The 19,933-nt window shown below is 56.1% G+C and overlaps 4 protein-coding genes and 1 long non-coding RNA gene across 8 annotated transcripts in view; 4 read left to right on the top strand and 1 right to left on the bottom strand.

Moving 5' to 3' along the window:
* The first annotated feature begins 46 nt into the window (after nucleotides 1-46).
* On the top strand, nucleotides 47-8,613 carry celsr3 (cadherin, EGF LAG seven-pass G-type receptor 3). 2 transcript variants are annotated; one of them, XM_028966775.1, is made up of 19 exons: nucleotides 47-159; nucleotides 972-1,181; nucleotides 1,266-1,449; nucleotides 1,539-1,688; nucleotides 1,758-1,938; nucleotides 2,537-2,704; nucleotides 2,776-2,902; nucleotides 3,029-3,235; nucleotides 3,433-3,607; nucleotides 3,902-4,014; nucleotides 4,094-4,173; nucleotides 4,267-4,393; nucleotides 4,468-4,587; nucleotides 4,704-4,801; nucleotides 4,888-4,979; nucleotides 5,497-5,670; nucleotides 6,268-6,453; nucleotides 6,525-7,407; nucleotides 7,489-8,613. In XM_028966775.1, exons 1-19 carry the CDS (start codon nucleotides 103-105, stop codon nucleotides 7,514-7,516), a joined length of 3,360 nt encoding a protein of 1,119 aa, XP_028822608.1. In that variant the 5' UTR covers nucleotides 47-102; the 3' UTR covers nucleotides 7,517-8,613. The 2 variants fall into 2 exon arrangements, with proteins under 2 accessions (XP_028822608.1, XP_028822607.1); XM_028966774.1 differs by having other exon boundaries at nucleotides 5,479-5,670.
* A 345-nt stretch (nucleotides 8,614-8,958) lies between these two features.
* fsbp (fibrinogen silencer binding protein) lies at nucleotides 8,959-11,006 on the bottom strand. Of its 3 annotated transcripts, none has more exons than XM_028966779.1 (3): nucleotides 10,127-11,002; nucleotides 10,008-10,048; nucleotides 8,959-9,918 (listed from the first exon to the last, which is right to left on the bottom strand). In XM_028966779.1, the coding sequence occupies exons 1-3, from the start codon at nucleotides 10,590-10,592 to the stop codon at nucleotides 9,517-9,519; spliced, it is 909 nt and encodes a 302-aa protein (XP_028822612.1). In that variant the 5' UTR covers nucleotides 10,593-11,002; the 3' UTR covers nucleotides 8,959-9,516. The 3 variants fall into 3 exon arrangements, with proteins under 3 accessions (XP_028822612.1, XP_028822611.1, XP_028822610.1); XM_028966778.1 differs by having other exon boundaries at nucleotides 9,993-10,048; nucleotides 10,127-11,001; XM_028966777.1 differs by having other exon boundaries at nucleotides 8,959-10,048; nucleotides 10,127-11,006.
* On the top strand, nucleotides 10,647-14,834 carry wdr6 (WD repeat domain 6). Its single transcript, XM_028966776.1, has 6 exons — nucleotides 10,647-11,182; nucleotides 11,257-13,669; nucleotides 13,745-13,822; nucleotides 13,898-14,014; nucleotides 14,079-14,164; nucleotides 14,231-14,834. Exons 1-6 carry the CDS (start codon nucleotides 11,047-11,049, stop codon nucleotides 14,746-14,748), a joined length of 3,348 nt encoding a protein of 1,115 aa, XP_028822609.1. The 5' UTR covers nucleotides 10,647-11,046; the 3' UTR covers nucleotides 14,749-14,834.
* A 723-nt stretch (nucleotides 14,835-15,557) lies between these two features.
* On the top strand, nucleotides 15,558-16,417 carry LOC114776358 (uncharacterized). The gene is made up of 3 exons (XR_003745438.1): nucleotides 15,558-15,954; nucleotides 16,032-16,120; nucleotides 16,207-16,417. It is a non-coding gene; the product is annotated as an uncharacterized LOC114776358 (long non-coding RNA).
* Nucleotides 16,418-18,913: 2,496 nt separating this feature from the next.
* The window catches only part of LOC114776357 (solute carrier family 26 member 6-like), a 3,508-nt gene continuing 2,488 nt past the window's right edge, over nucleotides 18,914-19,933 (top strand). Inside the window, exon 1 of the mRNA XM_028966784.1 lies at nucleotides 18,914-19,182. Within this exon, the coding sequence (XP_028822617.1) occupies nucleotides 19,070-19,182 (113 nt within the window). The 5' untranslated portion in view covers nucleotides 18,914-19,069. The remainder of the gene's footprint in view (nucleotides 19,183-19,933) is intronic.

The raw sequence follows: 19,933 nt of genomic DNA, 5'->3' as shown, positions 1-19,933 counted from the left end.
CGTGTGTGTGTGTGTGTGTTGTGTTCCGTGTGTGACGAGTGTGTGATGTTGTTGTTCCGTGCAGGGGCAGCGATTCGGCACTGTGACACGGAGAGGGGCTGGATGGAGCCGGATCTGTACAACTGCACATCACCATCGTTCGTGGAGCTCAACACAGCTGTGAGATGCACACGGCTGCACACACACACGCACACACACACAAACATGTACACGCACACAAAAAACACACACACAGACACACATACACACACAAAAAACACATACACAAATACACAAACATGTACATGCGCACACAGACACACACAAAAAACACACAGACACACATACACACACAAAAAACATATACACAAATACACAAACATGTACACGCGCACACAGACACACACAAAAAACACACAGACACACATACACACACAAAAAACATATACACAAATACACAAACATGTACACGCGCACACAGACACACACAAAAAACACACAGACACACATACACACACAAAAAACACATACACAAATACACAAACATGTACACGCGCACACAGACACACACAAAAAACACACAGACACACACAAAAAACACATACACAAGTACACAAACATGTACACGCGCACACAGACACATACAAAAAACACACAGACACACATACACACACAAAAAACACACAGACACACACAAAAAAATACACACACAGACACTAACACATGCACACATACGTACACACGCACACACACACAAAAACACACACATACTCAGACACATGCACACACACGTACACACACACACAGACACTCACACAAAAAACACACATACACTAACACATGTACACACACAAAAACACATAGACCCTAACACATGCACACACACATTTTGACACTGTGAGAGAAAGGAAGTTTTCTGTCACACGTTTGTTTCTGTGTGTGCTTGTGTGTGTTTTTGTTCACGCGCGTGTGTCTGTGTGTGTGTGCGTCAGTTGGAGGTGGTGGAACGGAATGAGACGGAGCTCAGCACCATCGTAGCGAAAAAGCTGGCTCATCAGCTGCGAGATGTTACTGAGGCCACGCCCCGTTTCTATGGCAACGACCTGCAGATCGCGGAGCGCCTGCTGTCGCGCCTCTTAACGTTCGAAAGTCGGCAGACGGGGTTCGGCCTGACGGCCACGCAGGACGCGCACTTCAACGAGGTACTGGTTCCCATGGAAACAGAGAGGGGCGTGCCAGGCGGGCGTGTTCTGAAAGCTCCGCTCTGTTCTTCTCGCTGTCTGTAGAACGTGCTGCGTGGATGCAGTGCTCTCATTGGTCCCGTGAGTGCCAGCCTGTGGAGGGGGCAGGGCTTACAGGCTCAGGGAGCCGCGGGATTGGCTGAACTCCTGGACACGTACAGCCGCACCCTCGCCACCAACATGAAACAGACCTACCTCAACCCCGTGGCCCTGGTGGCCCCCAATATAGGTACAGTGCTACACACACACACACACAACTGGTCAGTGTGTTTTAAACACTGTCAAGTAAATGTGTGTGTGTCTGTGTGTGTGTGACAGTGATGACGCTGGACCGGGTAGAGAATCACACACACGTGCGGCGGCGGTTTCCTCGTTACCATGGCACTCTGTTCCGGGGTCAGCCATCCTGGGACCCCCACACCCACGTCGTGCTGCCCCCAGCTGCCCTGGTGCCCCAGAGACACGGCTGTAAGTACAACACACACACGGTCAGCTCCAACGTTGCGGTGCGAGAAAACGACTGTTTATTCTAAACAGACTCGGCTCCGCCCCCTCCCGTCTCCGTCAATCTCCAAGCCAATCAGACGTCAGAAGTGGCGTCTCCGCGCCGAGCCGCCTTGCTGCCCGACCCGCCCATCACCATCGTCATCCTGCTGATCTACAGGAGTCTGGGGGTGGCGCTCCCCCCGAAATACCACACTGACCGCAGGGGAGTCAGGTGTGTGTGTGTGTGATCGGTGATTAAATCGATTGTGTTCCTGTGTTTGACCCGTGTGTGTGTGTGTGTGTGTGTGTGTGTGTGTGAGGTGATTAGATTAATTGTGTTCCTGTGTTTGACGTGTGTGTGTGTGTGTGTGAGGTGATTAGATCGATTGTGTTCCTGTGTTTGACCCGTGTGTGTGTGTGTGTGTGAGGTGATTAGATTAATTGTGTTCCTGTGTTTGACGTGTGTGTGTGTGTGTGTGAGGTGATTAGATCGATTGTGTTCCTGTGTTTGACCCGTGTGTGTGTGTGTGTGAGGTGATTAGATCGATTGTGTTCCTGTGTTTGACCTGTGTGTGTGTGTGATCGGTGATTAAATCGATTGTGTTCCTGTGTGTGTGTGTGATCGGTGATTAAATCGATTGTGTTCCTGTGTGTGTGTGTGTGTGTGTGTGTGATCAGTGATTAGATCGATTGTGTTGCTGTATTTGACTCGTGTGTGTGAGGTGATTAGATCGATTGTGTTCCTGTGTTTGATGTGTGTGTGTGTGTGTGTGTGATCAGTGATTAGATTAATTGTGTTCCTGTGTGTGTGTGTGTGTGTGTGTGTACAGGTTGCCGCGTCACCCCGTCATGAACTCCCCGGTTGTGAGTGTCACCGTGTTTAATAACCGGACGTTCCTCGATGGCGCGCTGGAGTCTCCGCTCGTCCTCGAGTTCCGCCTTCTGGAGACGGCCAATCGCAGCAAGCCGCTGTGTGTGCAGTGGAACCACACCAGCCCGTAAGTGTGTGTGTGTGTGTGTGTGATCAGACGTGTCATATTCACGTGTAATGGTGTGTGTGTGTGTGTAGTGTGTGTGCAGGGGGATGCTGGGTCGTTAGGGACTGCAGTGTCGTCTACAGGAACACGTCACACGTTCGCTGCCAGTGTCACCGACTCGGAATGTTTGGGGTTCTGATGGACAGCTCCCAACGCGAGGTAACACACACACACAGATGTCCCGCATTTACCAGACGCCCAGGGACTGTCCCCCTGGAGACACGCTCGGTGTAGAGTCAGCTGGCTGCTGACGGTTGTACTTTCTTCTCCTGGTCCGGCGAGCAGCAGTTGGAAGGGGACCTGGAGACCCTCGCCATCGTCACCTACACGTCCCTCTGCGTCTCCATGGCAGCGCTGCTGCTGACCGTGGCGGTGCTGTCCTGCCTGCGCAGCCTGAAGTCCAACACGCGGGGGATCCACGCCAACATGGCGGCGGCCGCGCTGCTCTCACAACTCACCTACCTGCTGGGCATCAACCAGACCGAGCAGCAGGTGTGTAGATGTCTGGAGGTGTCTCACCGTCCCGTTACCATGTTTTCTAATACGAGAGTTCACGTCTCGTCCACCCGTCTCGTCCACAATGAGCAGAAACGTGGACCCGTGAAGGCCAGAATCTCTGTCCAGATCAGCCTCTTCGTGGTTCTGTCTGCAGACCTGGACATGTTGTGTGTTGTTGTGTGTTTGTGTAGTTCCTGTGCACGGTGGTGGCCATCCTGCTGCATTATTTCTACATGGCGGCGTTCTCCTGGCTCTTCGTCGAGGCTCTTCACCTCTACCGCATGCAGACGGAGGCCCGGAACATCAACTACGGAGCCATGAGGTTCTACTACGCCATCGGCTGGGGCGTCCCCGCCATCATCACAGGTTCACGCGCGTCACCACAGCACGCCGGCCTGCCTGCCTGCAGTGTGTGTGTGTGTGTGTGTGTATGTATAAGTATGTGTGTGTGTGTATGTATAAGTATGTGTGTGTGTGTGTATGTATAAGTATGTATGTGTGTGTGTGTGTGTGTATAAGTATGTATGTGTGTGTGTGTGTGTGTATGTATAAGTATGTATGTGTGTGTGTATTAGTGTGTGTGTGTGTATGTATAAGTATGTATGTGTGTGTGTGTATGTGTGTGTGTGTGTGTGTGTAACAGGACTGTCTCCCCTGCAGGTCTGGCTGTAGGGTTGGACCCCGAGGGTTACGGGAACCCCGACTTCTGCTGGATCTCCGTCTATGACAAGCTGATCTGGAGCTTTGCCGGCCCGGTCGCCACCGTCATACTGGTGAGAACCGACCTCCGCCCGGCCCGGCGTGGGGGCGTGCTGACCTTTGACCCCTCACGTCCTCCTCTGTCCTGTGCAGCTGAACGGGGGCATGTTCGTCATGGTGGTGCGGATGTCCTGTAACGCGGCTCAGAAGGAGACCAAGAAGCTACCTGTGATGTGAGTGCAACACACCCACATCTACAGAGCATTTGTCCACCACATATCAGGGGTCAAAGGTCATGAGCAGGGACGTCTCTCTGTCTCTGTCAGTTCTACTGTCCGCAGTGCCTTCCTCCTGCTCCTGCTCTCCACCTCGTCCTGGTTCTTCGGCCTGATGGCTGTCAACAACAGCGTCCTGGCCTTTCATTACCTCTACTGTGTCCTCTGCTGCGTCCAGGTACCGGTGTCCCGCCTCACCGTCTCCTCGTCCTGGATGTCCTGCTCCTAATCGTGTTATGATGTGTGTGTCAGGGCCTGGCGGTGCTGCTGGTCTTCACCCTCTTCAACTCTGAGGTTCAGGAGTCCTGGCATCTGGTGTGTTTAGGAAAGAAAAGTCCGAGTGAAGACCCCCCTCGCGCTCCACAGACCGCCGTGAGCTCACCTCCCACAATGCACCTCTGCTCACGCGCCAGCCGTCTTCAACCCGAGAGTCTAAACCAACAAGTGTGTTGTTTGTGTGTGTGTGTGTGTGTGTGTGTGTTTTGTAGGGACACACTCCATACAACAGCGCCTCCCTGCTGGAACAGAGTGGACTGCACCGCATCACCCTGGGGACGTCCACCATCTCCTCAGTCAGCAGTGCACGGTCAGTGCGTCTCTAATTGTGTGTGTGTGTGTCTGTGTGTGTGTGTGTGTGTGTGTGATGACAGCGATGAGTCTCTCTCCTTGCAGTGAGAACCTCCTGGCTCGACAGACTCTGGAACACAACCTGGGACACACCGGTGCCACGGACCTGGACGTAGCCATGTTCCACAGAGACGGAGGTGACACACAAAACATACTCCAAACACACACACCAGACACATACAACAATTACACAACACACGCACCACAAATACACAAAACATACCACAAACACATAAAACATAAAACTACACAACATGCACCACAAATACACAAAACATACCACAAACACACCACAGACACATAAAAACATACAACAATTACACAACACACAGCACAAATACACAAAACATACTTCAAACACACAACACACACCCCAGACACATAAAAACATACAACAATTACACAACACACACAGCACAAATACACAGCACACACCACAGACACATAAAAACATACAACAATTACACAACACATGCACCACAAATACACAAAACATACTACAAACACACAACACACACCCCGGACACATAAAACTTACAACAATTACACAACACACCCACATCAAATATACAAAACATATCACAAATACACAGGTTTAGTTTCACAGAATGAACCAGAAGGTCATGTGACCCCTAGGTGTGTCTCCCCCATCAGGCGAGGACTCTGATTCAGACTCAGATCTGTCTCTCGAGGAGGAGCGCAGTCTGTCCATCCCCTCATCTGAGAGTGAGGACAATGTGCGTCTCCGTGGGCGTATCCAGAGGCGCTTCAAGCGCTCCAATCACAGTGAGAGGCTGCTCACTGAGCCCGCCCACAACGGCACCAAAGGTATCACGAAACCGTCCATCAGCCAGACCGCGTCCAGCAGGATTTGACATGTTTCTGTCTTCATTTCCCCCCGTCCTCTCACCACATCTATCAACCTCCTACCAGGCCTGTAGTCACAGTCTATCCAAACTAACACCATCTCGCCTGTCCTACTGTCTCCACAACATCCAAACACGACAATCATTCTAAATCCTGGCCTGGCCAGTAAGGAAGTGGGTTCGAATCCCGAGCCGCCAAGGTGCCACTGAGGTCCCCCTGATTAAGGTCCTGTCCCCTCACACTGCTCCCCGGCGCCTGTCATGGTGCCCACTGTCACCAAGGGTGATGGTTAAATACAGAGGACACGTGTCACCGTGTTGGTATGCGCCTGTCACCCTTCACCAGCTCTACTCCCTGTAACCTGACCCTCCTGCTGTCCCCCACCTATTTACAGTTTGTATGAGGGGTGTAATGTGGGTGCGGTTCAGTCTTGTAGTCTGAGCAGCCACACTTGGTCCTTCAATGGCAGGGACACGCAGAGACATGCAGCTTAATCATTTTAATGAGCAGGTCCAGGTGATGGTCCACCAATGGGGTTTGCTGTTGTTTGCATGTCAGACCTGGATGGGAATGACCTGCTGTCCTACTGGCCAGCTCTGGAGGAGTGTGAGGTTCACTCCCTGCAGAAGTGGGGCTCGGAGCGCCCCCTGGGGGCGGACGCCGCCAATAACAACCAGCCAGACGCGGCGTTGACCAGCGGAGATGAGAACGGAGGACCACCTCACACGCACAGACACCGCAAAGGTACAGACACACACACACACACACACACACACACCTCATCACACTGATTTACTTCCTCCCACACCTGCCAGGGATCCTGAAGAACCGCTTGGGCTGTCCCCCGGCGCTGCAGGGCTTGTCATCGGTGGGGCGTGTCCCCAGCGAACTGTCCTGGTACCGGACGTCCACTCTGGGCCACCGCGGCGTCCCGGCCGCCTCTTATGGCCGCATGTGCTCGGGGTCGCTGTCCCAGCCGGCGTCTCGCTACTCCTCCCGTGAGCACCTGGACTCTCTGGCGCGCCGCCAGCGCTCCCGTGACAACCTGGACCTGTTGCCGCGGCGACGGGAGCTGGCCGGCTCCAGGGAGCGTCTGGGTCCGGGCCACCCTGTCTATGCATCTCGGGAGGACCTGGCTGGGGGAGTGGCCTGTGCACTCGGGGGATTGGAGGCGGGGCTTGCGGGGTCGCGTTCTCAGCTGAACACGCTGACGCGCCGCCAGGGGTCCCGGGAGCACCTTGGGGGGGCGCTGATGAGCAGTCGCTCCCGGGAACAGCTGGAAGTGGGTGGAACCAACAGTGGGGGCGGGCCGTGCAGGGAGTGGCTTCGTACACTTCCCCCCCGGCAGCCCTCCCACCCGGATCAAGCACCAGCTTCCTCGCCACCACCGCCAATCTGTGAAGAGCCTCATCAAGAGACCCTCCCACCACGACGGGTGCGTCTTGACTCCGCCCCATCATGTAGGTATCCCCCATCCTTCGGCTCCGCCTCTGTTCCTGCTCCCACCCACCAACTCATGGCCAGCCCCACCCGGCCCCCGTCCAGCGAACACCTGGACATCCTCTCGTCCATCCTAGCGTCCTTCAGCTCGTCAGTGCTGACCCCACCCAACCCCGCCCCCCAGCCAACTGGCCCCTCCCCTTCACCACCCCGATCAGCAACCTCACAGAGCGTCTCTGAGGTGTCCCCTGACTCAGAGTAAGTCCCGCCCCCTGTCTCTAGAGTGATTGCAGATGGGTGTGGCCTCTTTTAATTCCTCTCTTACTTTTTCATCTGCAGAATCAACAGAAGTGAAGGACAGTCTTGATGACACCCTCATTATCCCACAATGCATTTCAGCACTGATGGACTGAAGCAAGTGGTCCTGGAAGCACGCAGGATCACTGAGGCATTCTGGGATACTGCAGGACTTTAGTTCTTGAAGGTCCAGAAATATAAAAACGCCGCTGGAGAACCTCAGATTTTCACTCTGAATCGAACTGTAAATAACATTTTTATACATTTTGTATCTTTTTCATCAGAGATGATTAATCTCTAGTGTCCAGCAGGGATGAGAGGAGTGAATGGAAACGGTCCGACTCGTCCTCAACCTGTCCTGCATTCATCCACCCATCGTTCGTCATCATCATCCATCATCTCACACACACACACACACACACAGAGAACTGATGTCAATTATTACACTTACATTCTATACTCATTTAATATCAAATCTTTCATGTTCATTCCTCAGACCTTTTAAAGTCAGAACACAGAGGGAGGCTGGAGCTTTGGAGAGACCACTGATTGTAAGCAGAGAGATTATGGAAGAGGAGCTTTTTAGTCCTGGTCTAGAAGTAAAAACCAGACGTGATGGGTCGTTTGACCTCTGGCCCGAGTGGGAATGGGGCGTGGCCGTCTGCAGATTGTTTCTCAGCGCAGGGATGTAGATGAAGGTTCCTGTAGCAGGAACACATCAGAACCACGATCATCATCAACCTTCATAAACCTGTTCCAGCCAAATAAACAATAAACATGCCCCGCCCCCAACCCGTCCTCTCATCCCTTCAGCAGATCTTACCTCGTTTTTTACTGATCACTGCTTTTTTACTTTATTTACGATCTTGTACAGGCATAAGATGTATCGGGTGATTTATATTTAATTTATTGATCATATCATATGGTGTGTATGGCTGTTTTTACTGTCTGTTTTTTACAAAGAAGGTCTCCACTCGGGTCTAGAACCGGGACAGACGAGCCCGGTGGAGTCCAGCTTTTCTACCGCCGCGTTCAACAAGACAGAATTACCAGACGCGCTGTTGGTTTTATGTGTTTTATTATGGGATGTACACCATCCCGCTGAGCTGGGGTCACGTGGAAACCACACAAGACAAACGTTGGACATTAAAAAAAACAGAGAAATTATTGCTACTAGTCTGTGTCTGAATCCGAGTACACCGTGTGTGTGTGTGTGTGTGTGTGTGTGCGTGCGTGTCTGAATCCGAGTACACAGTGTGTGTGTGTGTGTGTGTGTGTGTGTGCGTGTGTGTGTCTGAATCCGAGTACACAGTGTGTGTGTGTGTGTGCGTGTCTGAATCAGAGTACACAGTGTGTGTGTGTGCGTGTCTGAATCCGAGTACACAGTGTGTGTGTGTGTGTGTGTGTGTGTGCGTGTCTGAATCAGAGTACACAGTGTGTGTGTGCGTGTCTGAATCCGAGTACACAGTGTGTGTGTGTGTGTGTGTCTGAATCCGAGTACACCGTGTGTGTGTGTGTGTGCGTGCGTGTCTGAATCCGAGTACACCGTGTGTGTGTGTGTGTGTGTGCATGTCTGAATCCGAGTACACAGTGTGTGTGTGTGTGTGCGTGCGTGTGTGTGTGTGCGTGAGGCAGTGTCGGCTGGCAGGCAGGTCTGACCATCACACCCCTGAGTTGGCGGTTCTGCCGGGTTCTGCCGGTTCTCCGCCCCTCTTTAGACTCTTCATCAGTACGAACACTAACGGATCTGGGCCACACCACAACCAATCAGATTACAGAGGACCTCCATCCCATAAACATTAAATATTATCTCATGAACTGGAATTTAAATAGGGCGCACCTTAATAAATACAGGGGCGGGGCCAAGTGATCGGCCAGCCCCCAGGCACCGAGGACCATCGTCTACACCGAGGGACAAGATAAGAACACAGACGCTACATCTACCGGTGGAGGCCAACGCCGGTTCCACCGGGGCGTTCAGGCCACGCCCACACACGAACAGAGCGGCGACGCCTCCCAGCCCCGGCGCGACTTTTCACCGTAGCACCTCTGCCAGTACGTCTGAGTGTGTCAGTCGCTGCTGTCGGAGCTGGACAGGGTCACCTCGGTCCCCTCGGTCCCCAGCCGTTTGAGTTTGGCTCTGTAATAGTGCTTCTTGGCGCGCGCCGCCTTCTCCTTCTGGCGCGCGGCGCGCCGCTTGGCCTCCCACACGCGCTCCTGCAGGGCCAGCAGGCGCCCGGCGCCGTCCGGCTCCGGCCACGGGCTGCGCTCGCACACCCGGGCCACGCCCCGCAGCTCCGCCCGCGCCTCGCCCGGCTGCCGCGGCGCCGTGGCCGACTGGCCGGGGTAGAACAGGGCCGGCGGGCGCGGGCCGGAGCTGGTGGACGGGTGGGGGCGGGCGTGCATGTCGCGCTGGTCGCCGGGCGTGGCCAGACCCAGGTTGATGGCCACCTGCTCCTTGCTGTCTTCATCCTGCAGAGACCAAGAGACCAGAGTAAGAATCCAAGTCCGACCTCTGACCCAGAACGGTGCGGTAAAGACGGTACATCGTTGTGGTCCGCCTCCTCCTGGTCACTCCCACTGGTGCCTGTTGTCCCGGCAACTGAGAAAGAAACCAGATCCCGATCAGCGGAAGCGCGAGGACAGAAGGAGCCAGACAGGACGGTCGGGGCCGGCCTACCTGTGATGGGCGAGGCGGTCCTGCCGGCGCCGTAGCCCGCGTCCCCGTCCAGCTCGTCCTGGTGGGATATGAGGTTGGGGACCAGGGCGGTGACCTCCCGCTGCACCTGCGTGAGCGCGGCGAGCGGCAGGCCCGCCGCCAGCTGCTCCTGCCGCTTGTACAGCGCCGTGCGGCACTCCACCTTCAGCCGCTTCCACAGCGTCTTCAGCGAGCCGGTGGAGCTGGGCGGCCGGTGGGGGAAGGCGGCGTTGAAGGACTGCGCCAGCCGCTCCCACACGGCGTTGCGCTGCACCGTGGTGTTGGTGTCCTTCCGGAAGTCCTGCACCGTGTCCACCACGCCCTGCATCTGCTGCAGCAGGTACAGCTTCTGCTCCAGCGTGAAGTTGGGGGTGCGGTTGGACATGGGCGGGAAGAGCATGGCGGCGTGCGGCCGGGGGGCGTTGGTCAGGGTGGGCGGGTCGATCATGGGGGGCGTGTCTCAGCTGACCGGGGAGGAGGCGAGCTGCGGCCGCCCCGCGGCGCGACACGTGGCTGTCCTGGGCCGCATGGCGGCGCGAGATACGAGACGCGACACCTCCGCCGCCTTTAGTCCCCCATTAATCCGCCGCGCTAGCGGAGTTAGCATTAGCGGCTAGCGAGTTAGCATTCGCGGCTAGCGGCCGAGAAGCTGGCGGCGCGGCCGGACGCAGACGTCGCCTGGTTTACTGCGCCGCTTCGTCCATCTTTACACACGGACTCCGGTTCCGGTTCTCCGCCGTAGCGCGACGCGACGCGCACTTTGTCCGCGTCTCAGCCCGGACGTTCGCGGGCAGACACAACAAATTCAAACAACAGACGGCCGGCGCATGCGCGGTCGCGCCGGGAGACGCCGCTCCGGCCAATAGCAGCGAGGCTTACTCGCGGGTGGGCGGCGCCTCAGTATGAGCGCATCCGATTGGACGGCAGCGAGCACATGGAGGATGGCCGCGGAGAGGAGTCGCGCCGCGATGCGGAGCGCCGCCCTGGTGGCCCCGGTGACCGCGCTGGAGTTTGTCGGGCGGGAGTACCTGCTGACAGGTGAGTTGCGGCGCCGGCACGACGCTCCCCGCCGCCCTCCGCCTCGACTCAGGCCCCGTCTCTGGTCACCGCAGGTGGCGGTCCGGTCCTGTCCGTCTTCAGCCTCCACTTCCTGTCCGGACAGTGCGCGTCACTCAGCGTGCTGCAGAACTACCGTATCCATGGGATACGGGCCGAACCCCGCGGAACGCCGGGCGGGACCACGCTGGCGGTGTTCGGGGGGAAGGGTCTCCGCCTGGTGCGTGTAACGGACGGGGGGCGGGGCCTGCAGCCGGCCGGCCCCCTCGTGGAGCTGCAGGATTGGGTGCTGGACGTCCTCTGGTTCGGGGCGGGGCCCTATGCGTTGCTGGGCGTGGCTTTAGCCCACAACACCGTGCTGCTGCTGGAGGCGGACAGCCGACGCATCATCTCCGTCTCTTCCTGCCAGGAGGTGTGTCTACTCTACTCCGCCCTCCTGATTGGCTCCAGCTGGACTGACGCGGTGTTGGTAGGCGGGACTGTGTTTAATCACCTGGTGCTTTGGAGGCCTGGTGGGCGGAGTCAGCCCGAAGCCGCAGCGGTGGAGAGGCGTTTACTGGGCCACAGTGGCGTGATCTTCAGCCTGGCCTACCTGCCTGAGGCCGGGCGCCTGGCGTCTGCGTCGGATGACCGCAGCGTCCGAGTCTGGGCGGTTGGGGTGCTGGGAGGGGGAGGAGCCTGTGGGGAGCTGGTTCAGAGCTGCCTCTGGGTGCTGTACGGGCACCAGGCTCGGGTCTTCTGTGTCAAGCTGACACAGGGGGGCGTGTTCAGTGCAGGAGAAGATGGGGCGTGTCTGAGGTGGGAATGGGATGGGAATGGGAAAGTGGGGAGGAGCTTCAAGGGTCATAGGTCTGGAGGGGTCAGGGCTCTGGCTGTAAGTGAGGAGGGGGCGTGGCTTTCCACAGGGGGTGCAGATGGAGGGGTGAGGCTCTGGCGGTTGGGAGGCGGAGACGACGACAAAGAAAGGCAGGAGGGGGGCGGTGTCATTGATTTGGGGTTCAGAGGTCAGGGTTCCCCTAAGGTCCTGCGTCTGGTGGGGGGCCAGTCAGGGGGCGTGTTGGTTTGTACAGACCTTGGGGGCATGTACCTGTGGGTGGGGCATGGGTGGAGCCAGGTGTGGCAGGGCGGTCCTGAGTTCCGGTCGTATTGTGTGATGGAGGTGGTGTGTGTGCGCGAGGGAGTGTGTGTGTGTGCAGTGGGAAACCTTGGCGGCACAGTGTGTGTCTTTCCGCTGTCGAACCCCAGTTCGGGGGTGGAGCTAAAAGCAGGTGTGGGGAAGGTTCACAGCATGCAGTGGGTGTGGCCTGGCAGAGACTGTGATGCACTTCTGTTGGTTTCTGGGGTCGAGGGGCGTGTCTACCGCTGGCACGTGTCAGTTGGTGAGGAGGGCGTCGGCATCAGGGTTCAGCCGCTCCGCCCCTTCATGCTGCCACCATGTCAGAAACGTTGGCTGACTGCGGCGGCCACGCTGAGACACACAGCGGGGCGGATGTGGCTGTGTGGGGACCGGAGGGGGTCACTGCTGCTCTACGGCGAGGAGGCGGGCCCGGGGGCGGAGCCAGCTAGCGCCCTGGAGCCTGTCTGCATCCTGTTTGGGCTCCATGGGAAGCAGGGGGTGACGAGTGTGTGCGAGCGCGGACGTGTGTGTTACAGCACCGGCCGGGATGGGTGTGTGAGGGAGCTGGTGGTTTCCCATGGCAACGCTCTCGTGGAGCAGAGGGTCCATCGAGCTGCCCGAGGTCTGGAGTGGCTGGAGCGGGTCGTGTTCCTGCAGGAGGAGGACGCCACCAGCCCGTCATCAGATGCCCGGTTGGCACTCGTGGGGTTTCGCTCTGTTTGTTTCGTGGTTTGGGACGCGATTAAACACGAGACGCTGCTGTCTGTACCCTGTGGGGGCGGGCACAGGTCCTGGGGTTACGCCCCCCTCACCGCATCCCAGCACCATTCCCAGACACACTGTATTGGAGGCGGAGCTCTGGCGTTTATCAAACAAGGTGCTGTGTTTGTCCATTACACCCCCTCACCGGCTGGCAGTGTTACTATGGCAACTGGGCACATGCTGAGGGAGGGGCTCCACGGCCGGGGGATAGGGTGCGTGTGTCGCCTCGGGAACCTGGGCCAATGGGAAGTCTTGGCCACGGGCGGCGACGACACCAACGTGAGCGTCCTGGCCGTCCAAGCGGAGACGGGCGTGGTCCGCGTCCTCAGCGTCGTCACAGACCACCTCTCCAGCGTGCGGACGCTGGCCGCGCTGCCGCTGGAGGCGGACGGAGGCGGAGACGACTCCTCCTTTTCCTGTCTGCTGTTTTCGGCTGGTGGGCGGGCCCAGCTGCAGGGCTACAGGCTCCGGATTGGTTGGGATGGAGAAGCCACCTGCCAGGTGACCCAGGTCATCAGCCACCGACTGGACCAACGTTGGGAGAAACAGAAGAACCGACACAAGACTGTGAAAATGGACCCGGAGACAAGGTGATGGTCTGATCTGGACACTAGAGGGCGTAGAAACACCACAAAAGACTCTTTTTATGTCTTGTGTGCTCGCAGGTACATGTCTATGGGAGTGGTGCATGCTGGGAAAGACAGAGTCGTCCTGGCGCTGGCCTGCAGCGATGGAGCCGTGAGGTGTGTTGTCCCGGCGTCCGGTTCCGCCTGCGGGAATGTGGAATTTGTCTCCACCTTCACCTCTGTCCCTCTCAGGATGTTCGGGGTGTGCGAGTCGGCGGGCGTGGCCGACCCGCTGTGGGAGAGTTTCCATCATCAGCGCTGCGTCCTCAGCGTCGCCCGCCTCAGCCTCCAGGACCCGTCGGGCGAGCGGTGAGGAACGGAACCTCGCCACCCCAGCGGTTGTGTCACGACTCTGACTGATGTCCCCTCCCAGGTGTGTGTTGGGGTTCACCGCGGCCACAGACGGGGTGGTGTGTGTGTGGGACTGGACGGCGGCGGTGGAAGGAGGGAGCTGTGACGGTGAGTGAGATGCTGTGTTTGTGTGTGGGGGTGTGTCCCCATTTTTACTGAAATGTGTCTCTTTAGGTCCCTGCTTCGCTCTGCCGGTACACCAGAGCGGAATAAACAGTTTGGTCGTGTGGGAGGAGCCTGGGGATGAATGCGAAGATGGACGTCTTCTCTCATTGGCCAGCGGAGGTGATGATGGACAGCTGGCAGTGCTGCTCATCAAGGTGCAGTTCCCACGGCAGCAGACAGGGGGCGGCGGCCTGTCGCTGCAGCTGCTCTCCCAGTGGACGGAGCCGCTGGCTCACTCCGCCCCCCTGACAGCCCTGCGTGTGATTGGTCCTTCGCTGCTGGTCTCCTCCTCTCCGGACCAGCGCGTGTGTGTTTGGAGTGTGTGTGTGTCCGCCTCCACCCTGCAGCGTCGTGGAACGATGTTCACACACACTGCCGATGTGGCCGGCCTGGAGGCGTGGCCTGTAGAAGGGGGCGGTACCAGAGTGGCTGTGTGTGGGCAGGGTGTCGAGCTGCTGACAATCACTGATGGAGAGAAGAAAGAAGATGAAGAACGGATCCGGGTTCTGTCACCCGTCTTGTCCTGAAAGTGACCTCTCGGTGACCCTCAGCATGGCAGTCTGGTCTCAGGAAGACATTTTGTAGGATTTGTAATAAAATGCTTTTAATTGCATTACTTTATTGTTTTTATTGAGTTTTATTTATGAAACTGGATGGTGTGTCTGTGTGACGTGTGTGTGACGTGTGTGTGACGTGTGTGTGACGTGTGTGTGATTTGACTTTGTGCTGTGAGTTGAGCTTTATTGTCATTTCAGCTACATACGTGCTAGACGGAGCCGGAACCTGGTTCTACATGGAACGCTTAAACAACGTCACGTACTGACATAAAGTGACCGTGTGACACAGACAAAAGTACAAACAGGACACAGGAAGTGCAAGGGTGACATTTAACAAAAAACCATGAGACAATGAGACAGAGCGAAAACTGAATACGTGAAATGAATAATAAATGTGCGAAATGAAATAGTGCAAATACTGCAGGGTAGTATGAGTGTGAGAGGTGAGTCCCTGAGTGTGAGAGGTGTCTGATGGCCTGTGGGATGAAGATGTGTGGCAGTGAGGGCCCAGATGCTTCGGTACCTTCTTCTGGATGGTAGGAGGGTGAAGATGCATGTGACGGGTGTGTAGAGTCCTTCACAATGCTGGTGGATCTCCTGATGCAGCGTGTGGTGAATGTCGGTTATGGAGGGAAGAGAGACTCCGATGATCTTCTCAGCTGTCCAGCAGACCCGAGGAGCTCCAGTGCTCAGTGTGGTGGTGCTGGAGATGCTGTTCCCGTCTCTCAGTCAGGAAGTCCGAGATCCAGTTGCAGAGGGAGGTGTTCTGGACCAGATGGTGCTGAATGCTGAACTGAAGTCCATGAACAGGATTCATGCGTATGTGTCCTTATTGTCCAGGTGGGTGAGGGTCAGATGCAGGGTGGTCTCTGCTGCCTCGTGAATATTTTACTCTCGTCTCCGATTCCCTTTTGTGTGACGATCCGCAGCTGAAAGACGGAGGGATGAGAGAGAGAGAGAGCGAGAGAGGTGGTGGGGCAGAGCGAGGAGCAGCAGAACCTCCTGAATTCAGACTGGCTGCTGTTCTCGACTGAATCATGGGATTTACAGCTGGGGGGGGGGACGGAACGTCAGTGTAAAGGTGTGAAATGTTCCAGAGTTTGAGGGAAGTGACCTGAAGAACCGGGAGAGAACGAGGAGAAAAGAAGCACAACACAGTTCTTCACCCTGCAGAAGGTAAATACACATTTTGTCTCTTTTTGTGTGTTAATGTCGGTGTGTGTGAGTTAACACCTGTGTGTGTGTGTGTGTAGGGGGTCTCGTTGTTCCACACCGCCCCAAATGTCCCAAAACAAACTTCCTCCACTCAGCACGTCAGGAGGCAAGGCCGTCAGTAACCATGGTAACACACACACATTCTCGCTCTCTATCGCTCATACGGTCACTTCATACACAGACGTGTTATTAATACTGTGTGTGTGTTAATAGGAAAACGAGGAGGCAGCACCACACTGCAGCAGACTGGGAGAAGAAAGCGTGGTGTCGCTCCGCAGAACCCCCGTACCGTCCACTACGACACCATGACCCCATGGGAAGGCCCCTCCCTCTCTGAGTCCTCCTTCACAAGCATCCCTCGACCCGCCGCGCCTCCTCCAGCTCCCATTCCTCCTCCCTCTCCGCCCCTCCCACCTGTCTGCATCACCGCCGTACCTGGGAAGGGTGGTAGTAGCCTAGTGGTTAACACACTCGCCTATGAACCAGAAGACCCAGGTTCAAATCCCACTTACTACCATTGTGTCCCTGAGCAAGACACTTAACCCTAAGTTGCTCCAGGGGGGACTGTCCCTGTAACTACTGATTGTAAGTCGCTCTGGATAAGGGCGTCTGATAAATGCTGTAAATGTAAATGTAAATGTAAATGTACCTGCCGATCACCCTCCTCGTCCGGGCGGAGTCCAGAGTGGGCGGAGTGAGCGTACACGCCGTCGGCCCCTCCCCCCACGCCGCCCCCCACGCCCACCCCGGTTGCCCCCCCTTCGACCCGTATCCAACCTCAGCTTCACGCGAAGCTTCACCTTCTCCTTCTTCGAGCTGCCAGTTCACCAATCATCTCGCTGCCGAGCTGAGAGGCTCCGAGACGTCGCGGTTCTGCTGCGACAGATCCAGTACTGAAAGAACCAGGAGTACACTGGTCCTGATGTGGTTTTGATAGTAAACTGGTCTTGACCCATTTCCAAAAGTACACTTTCTCCCGACCCGGCTCCAACAGTCTACTGGTCCTCCAACCCAGATCCAACAGTACAACTTCCCCGACCCGGCTCCAACATTACAACTTCCCCGACCCGCCTCCAACAGTACAACTTCCCCGACCCGGCTCCAACAGTCTACTGTCCTCCAACCCGGCTCCAACAGTACACCTTCCCCGACCCGGCTCCAACAGTCTACTGTCCTCCAACCCGGCTCCAACAGTACAACTTCCCCGACCCGGCTCCAACAGTCTACTGTCCTCCAACCCGGCTCCAACAGTACACCTTCCCCGACCCGGCTCCAACAGTCTACTGGTCCTCCAACCCAGATCCAACAGTACAACTTCCCCGACCCGGCTCCAACATTACAACTTCCCCGACCCAGATCCAACAGTCCACTGGTCCTCCAACCCGGCTCCAACAGTACACCTTCCCCCGACCCGGCTCCAACAGTACACCTTCCCCCGACCCGGCTCCAACATTACAACTTCCCCGACCCGGTTCCAACAGTACAACTTCCCCGACCCGGCTCCAACAGTCTACTGTCCTCCAACCCAGATCCAACAGTACACCTTCCCCGACCCGCCTCCAACATTACAACTTCCCCGACCCGCCTCCAACGGTCCACTGGTCCTCCAACCCGGCTCCAACAGTACAACTTCCCCGACCCGGCTCCGACAGTCTACTGTCCTCCAACCCGGCTCCAACAGTACACCTTCCCCGACCCGCCTCCAACATTACAACTTCCCCGACCCAGATCCAACAGTCCACTGGTCCTCCAACCCGGCTCCAACAGTACAACTTCCCCCGACCCGCCTCCAACATTACAACTTCCCCGACCCAGATCCAACAGTCCACTGGTCCTCCAACCCGGCTCCAACAGTACACCTTCCCCCGACCCGGCTCCAACATTACAACTTCCCCGACCCGGCTCCAACAGTCCACTGGTCCTCCAACCCGGCTCCAACAGTACAACTTCCCCCGACCCGGCTCCAACATTACAACTTCCCCGACCCGGTTCCAACATTACAACTTCCCCGACCCGGCTCCAACAGTCCACTGGTCCTCCAACCCGGCTCCAACAGTACAACTTCCCCGACCCGGCTCCGACAGTCTACTGTCCTCCAACCCAGATCCAACAGTACACTAGCCCTCGACCCGGCTCCAACATTACAACTTCCCGACCCGCTCACTTTGTGTTTCTTGACCACTTGTACAGCTCCAGTTTAATTATGAAAATATGCAGAAATGAAAACAATTTTCTGCCGTTCTATAACAGTTCTATAATAATTCCATAACTCTATCTAGTGAAGACATTTTTAGTGACATCATCCCACCTGAAAAGAACTTTAACAATGAGACGAAGGGGTGTTGTCTGTGGTGGGCGGAGCTGGTAAAACTCAACATTGTCACAAGGAATTATTTTCGCCCCTGTGTTCTCCGAAGACGTTCCTGGGCTCATGCTGATAGGAGCCATTTGGCCTTGAACTAATTAGTATTATTATCGGCCAGGTCCTCCTGGTCCTCGGACTGTTGTTGGCTGGCCAGGTTTCAGTTCTGTGTTTGCTGGGTGCTCCATGTGAGGTGGTGCTGGTAGAACAATTCTGGAGTTCCTGCAGCATGTGGAACTGCTTCACTGATTCAGGTTCATCCCAGACCAGAAGCTTCAAGAACCAGAACCTGATGCCACGGGTCACGTGACGATTTCCTGCTGTTCAGCCGGTGAAGGCAGGTGCAGCGTCTTCGAGACAAACAAGCAACGGCCACACACACACACACACCTGCCTGATGCATTAAGGTTGTGTGTGTGTGTGCGTGTGCGTGTGTGTGTTCTCTTTAACAATAAAGGATTTCATGGCTCCTTTCCAGCTGCTCTGGACGTCGTGCGGCATCTTCTTTACTCCAGACTGAAGCCCACAGCTTCAGGGCTTTAACACCTTCCACACACCTGCAGTTCTGTGTGTGTGTGTGTGTGTGTGTGTGAGAAGGTCACAAGAGGAACAAGTTGGTTTTGTTGTTCAGGGTTTAACACACACACTGTTCCAGGTCGCCAGATGCTGTTTCTTTGTAACAGAACGTGACGTGAGTAGAAGAAGACGGGACAGATGGATTCTCACCTCGTCTCCCACGGCCTGGACGAAGCACAGCTGGGTGTCCTGGGCCAGCGGATGGGACAGGAGTCCCAGTCGGTTTGGGACGGGCTGGAGCTGGACCAGAGGTAAACAGGCGCTGGGGTGAATTAGCCAGTCAGAGTGTCCGTCACCACGCGGCTGGGATTTGGAGATACCTTCAGAGGAGAACAGGGCCAGGCAGCCGAGAAGAGCGGCAGGGGGACCCGAGCGTCACCCCCAGGGCACGTTGTGGGGAATTCTGGAGCCGTAGGCAAGATTTTATGGCGGCGTCCCTCTGGACCGCTGTAGATTCCGAGGCTAATGTACATTTACGTACAAGAAACTTCTCTTATTTAAATTAAGCGATTGCAAATAAAAAAAAACATGAACTCCAGCTTGTTGGAGACGGGTAAGACAGACAGGACCCAGTGGACATTGTGAGGCGCTACTGTGGCGCGCTCTGAGAACTACAACGTGTGGCGGGAGTGCGTGGTGGCCTGGTAGGAACGTTACGTTCCTTATTATTATTATTATTATTATTATTATTACTAGACTTTGCTAAGCTGGTAAATTCATGTTGGTTTGTGCTTTTCATTAAGAATAGTGGTGGTAGTAGCCTAGTGGGTAACACACTCAGCAGAAGACCCGGGTTCAAACCCCACTTACTACCATCGTGTCCCTGAGCAGGACACTTAACCCTGAGTGTCTCCAGGGGGAGACTGTCCCTGTCACTACCGACTGTAAGTCGCTCTGGATAAGGGCGTCTGGTAAATGCCGTATAGTGGAGCGTTTTTTCTTGTCTTCCTCCGTATGCCTCCTGCTCCACGGCGCGTTGTAGGTACATCTGCTCTCGGTGCG

This window comes from Denticeps clupeoides, unplaced genomic scaffold (assembly GCF_900700375.1).
Source record: "Denticeps clupeoides unplaced genomic scaffold, fDenClu1.1, whole genome shotgun sequence".
NCBI classification, from domain to species: Eukaryota; Metazoa; Chordata; class Actinopteri; order Clupeiformes; family Denticipitidae; genus Denticeps; species Denticeps clupeoides.
This window is presented reverse-complemented; position numbering and strand designations above follow the sequence as displayed.

Bases quoted from the DNA above. Each gene is read 5' to 3' on its own strand.
- celsr3 (XM_028966774.1), top strand. From the start codon at position 103: ATGGAGCCGGATCTGTACAACTGCACATCACCATCGTTCGTGGAGCTC. The intron at 1,182-1,265 runs GTACTGGTTCCC...CGCTGTCTGTAG, and splicing joins AGGACGCGCACTTCAACGAG to AACGTGCTGCGTGGATGCAG. The intron at 4,015-4,093 runs GTGAGAACCGAC...TGTCCTGTGCAG, and splicing joins CGGTCGCCACCGTCATACTG to CTGAACGGGGGCATGTTCGT.
- fsbp (XM_028966777.1), bottom strand. From the start codon at position 10,592: ATGATCGACCCGCCCACCCTGACCAACGCCCCCCGGCCGCACGCCGCC. The intron at 10,049-10,126 runs GTAGGCCGGCCC...TTTCTTTCTCAG, and splicing joins GACCGCCTCGCCCATCACAG to TTGCCGGGACAACAGGCACC.
- wdr6 (XM_028966776.1), top strand. From the start codon at position 11,047: ATGAGCGCATCCGATTGGACGGCAGCGAGCACATGGAGGATGGCCGCG. The intron at 13,823-13,897 runs GTGTGTTGTCCC...TGTCCCTCTCAG, and splicing joins TGCAGCGATGGAGCCGTGAG to GATGTTCGGGGTGTGCGAGT. The intron at 14,015-14,078 runs GTGAGGAACGGA...GTCCCCTCCCAG, and splicing joins CAGGACCCGTCGGGCGAGCG to GTGTGTGTTGGGGTTCACCG.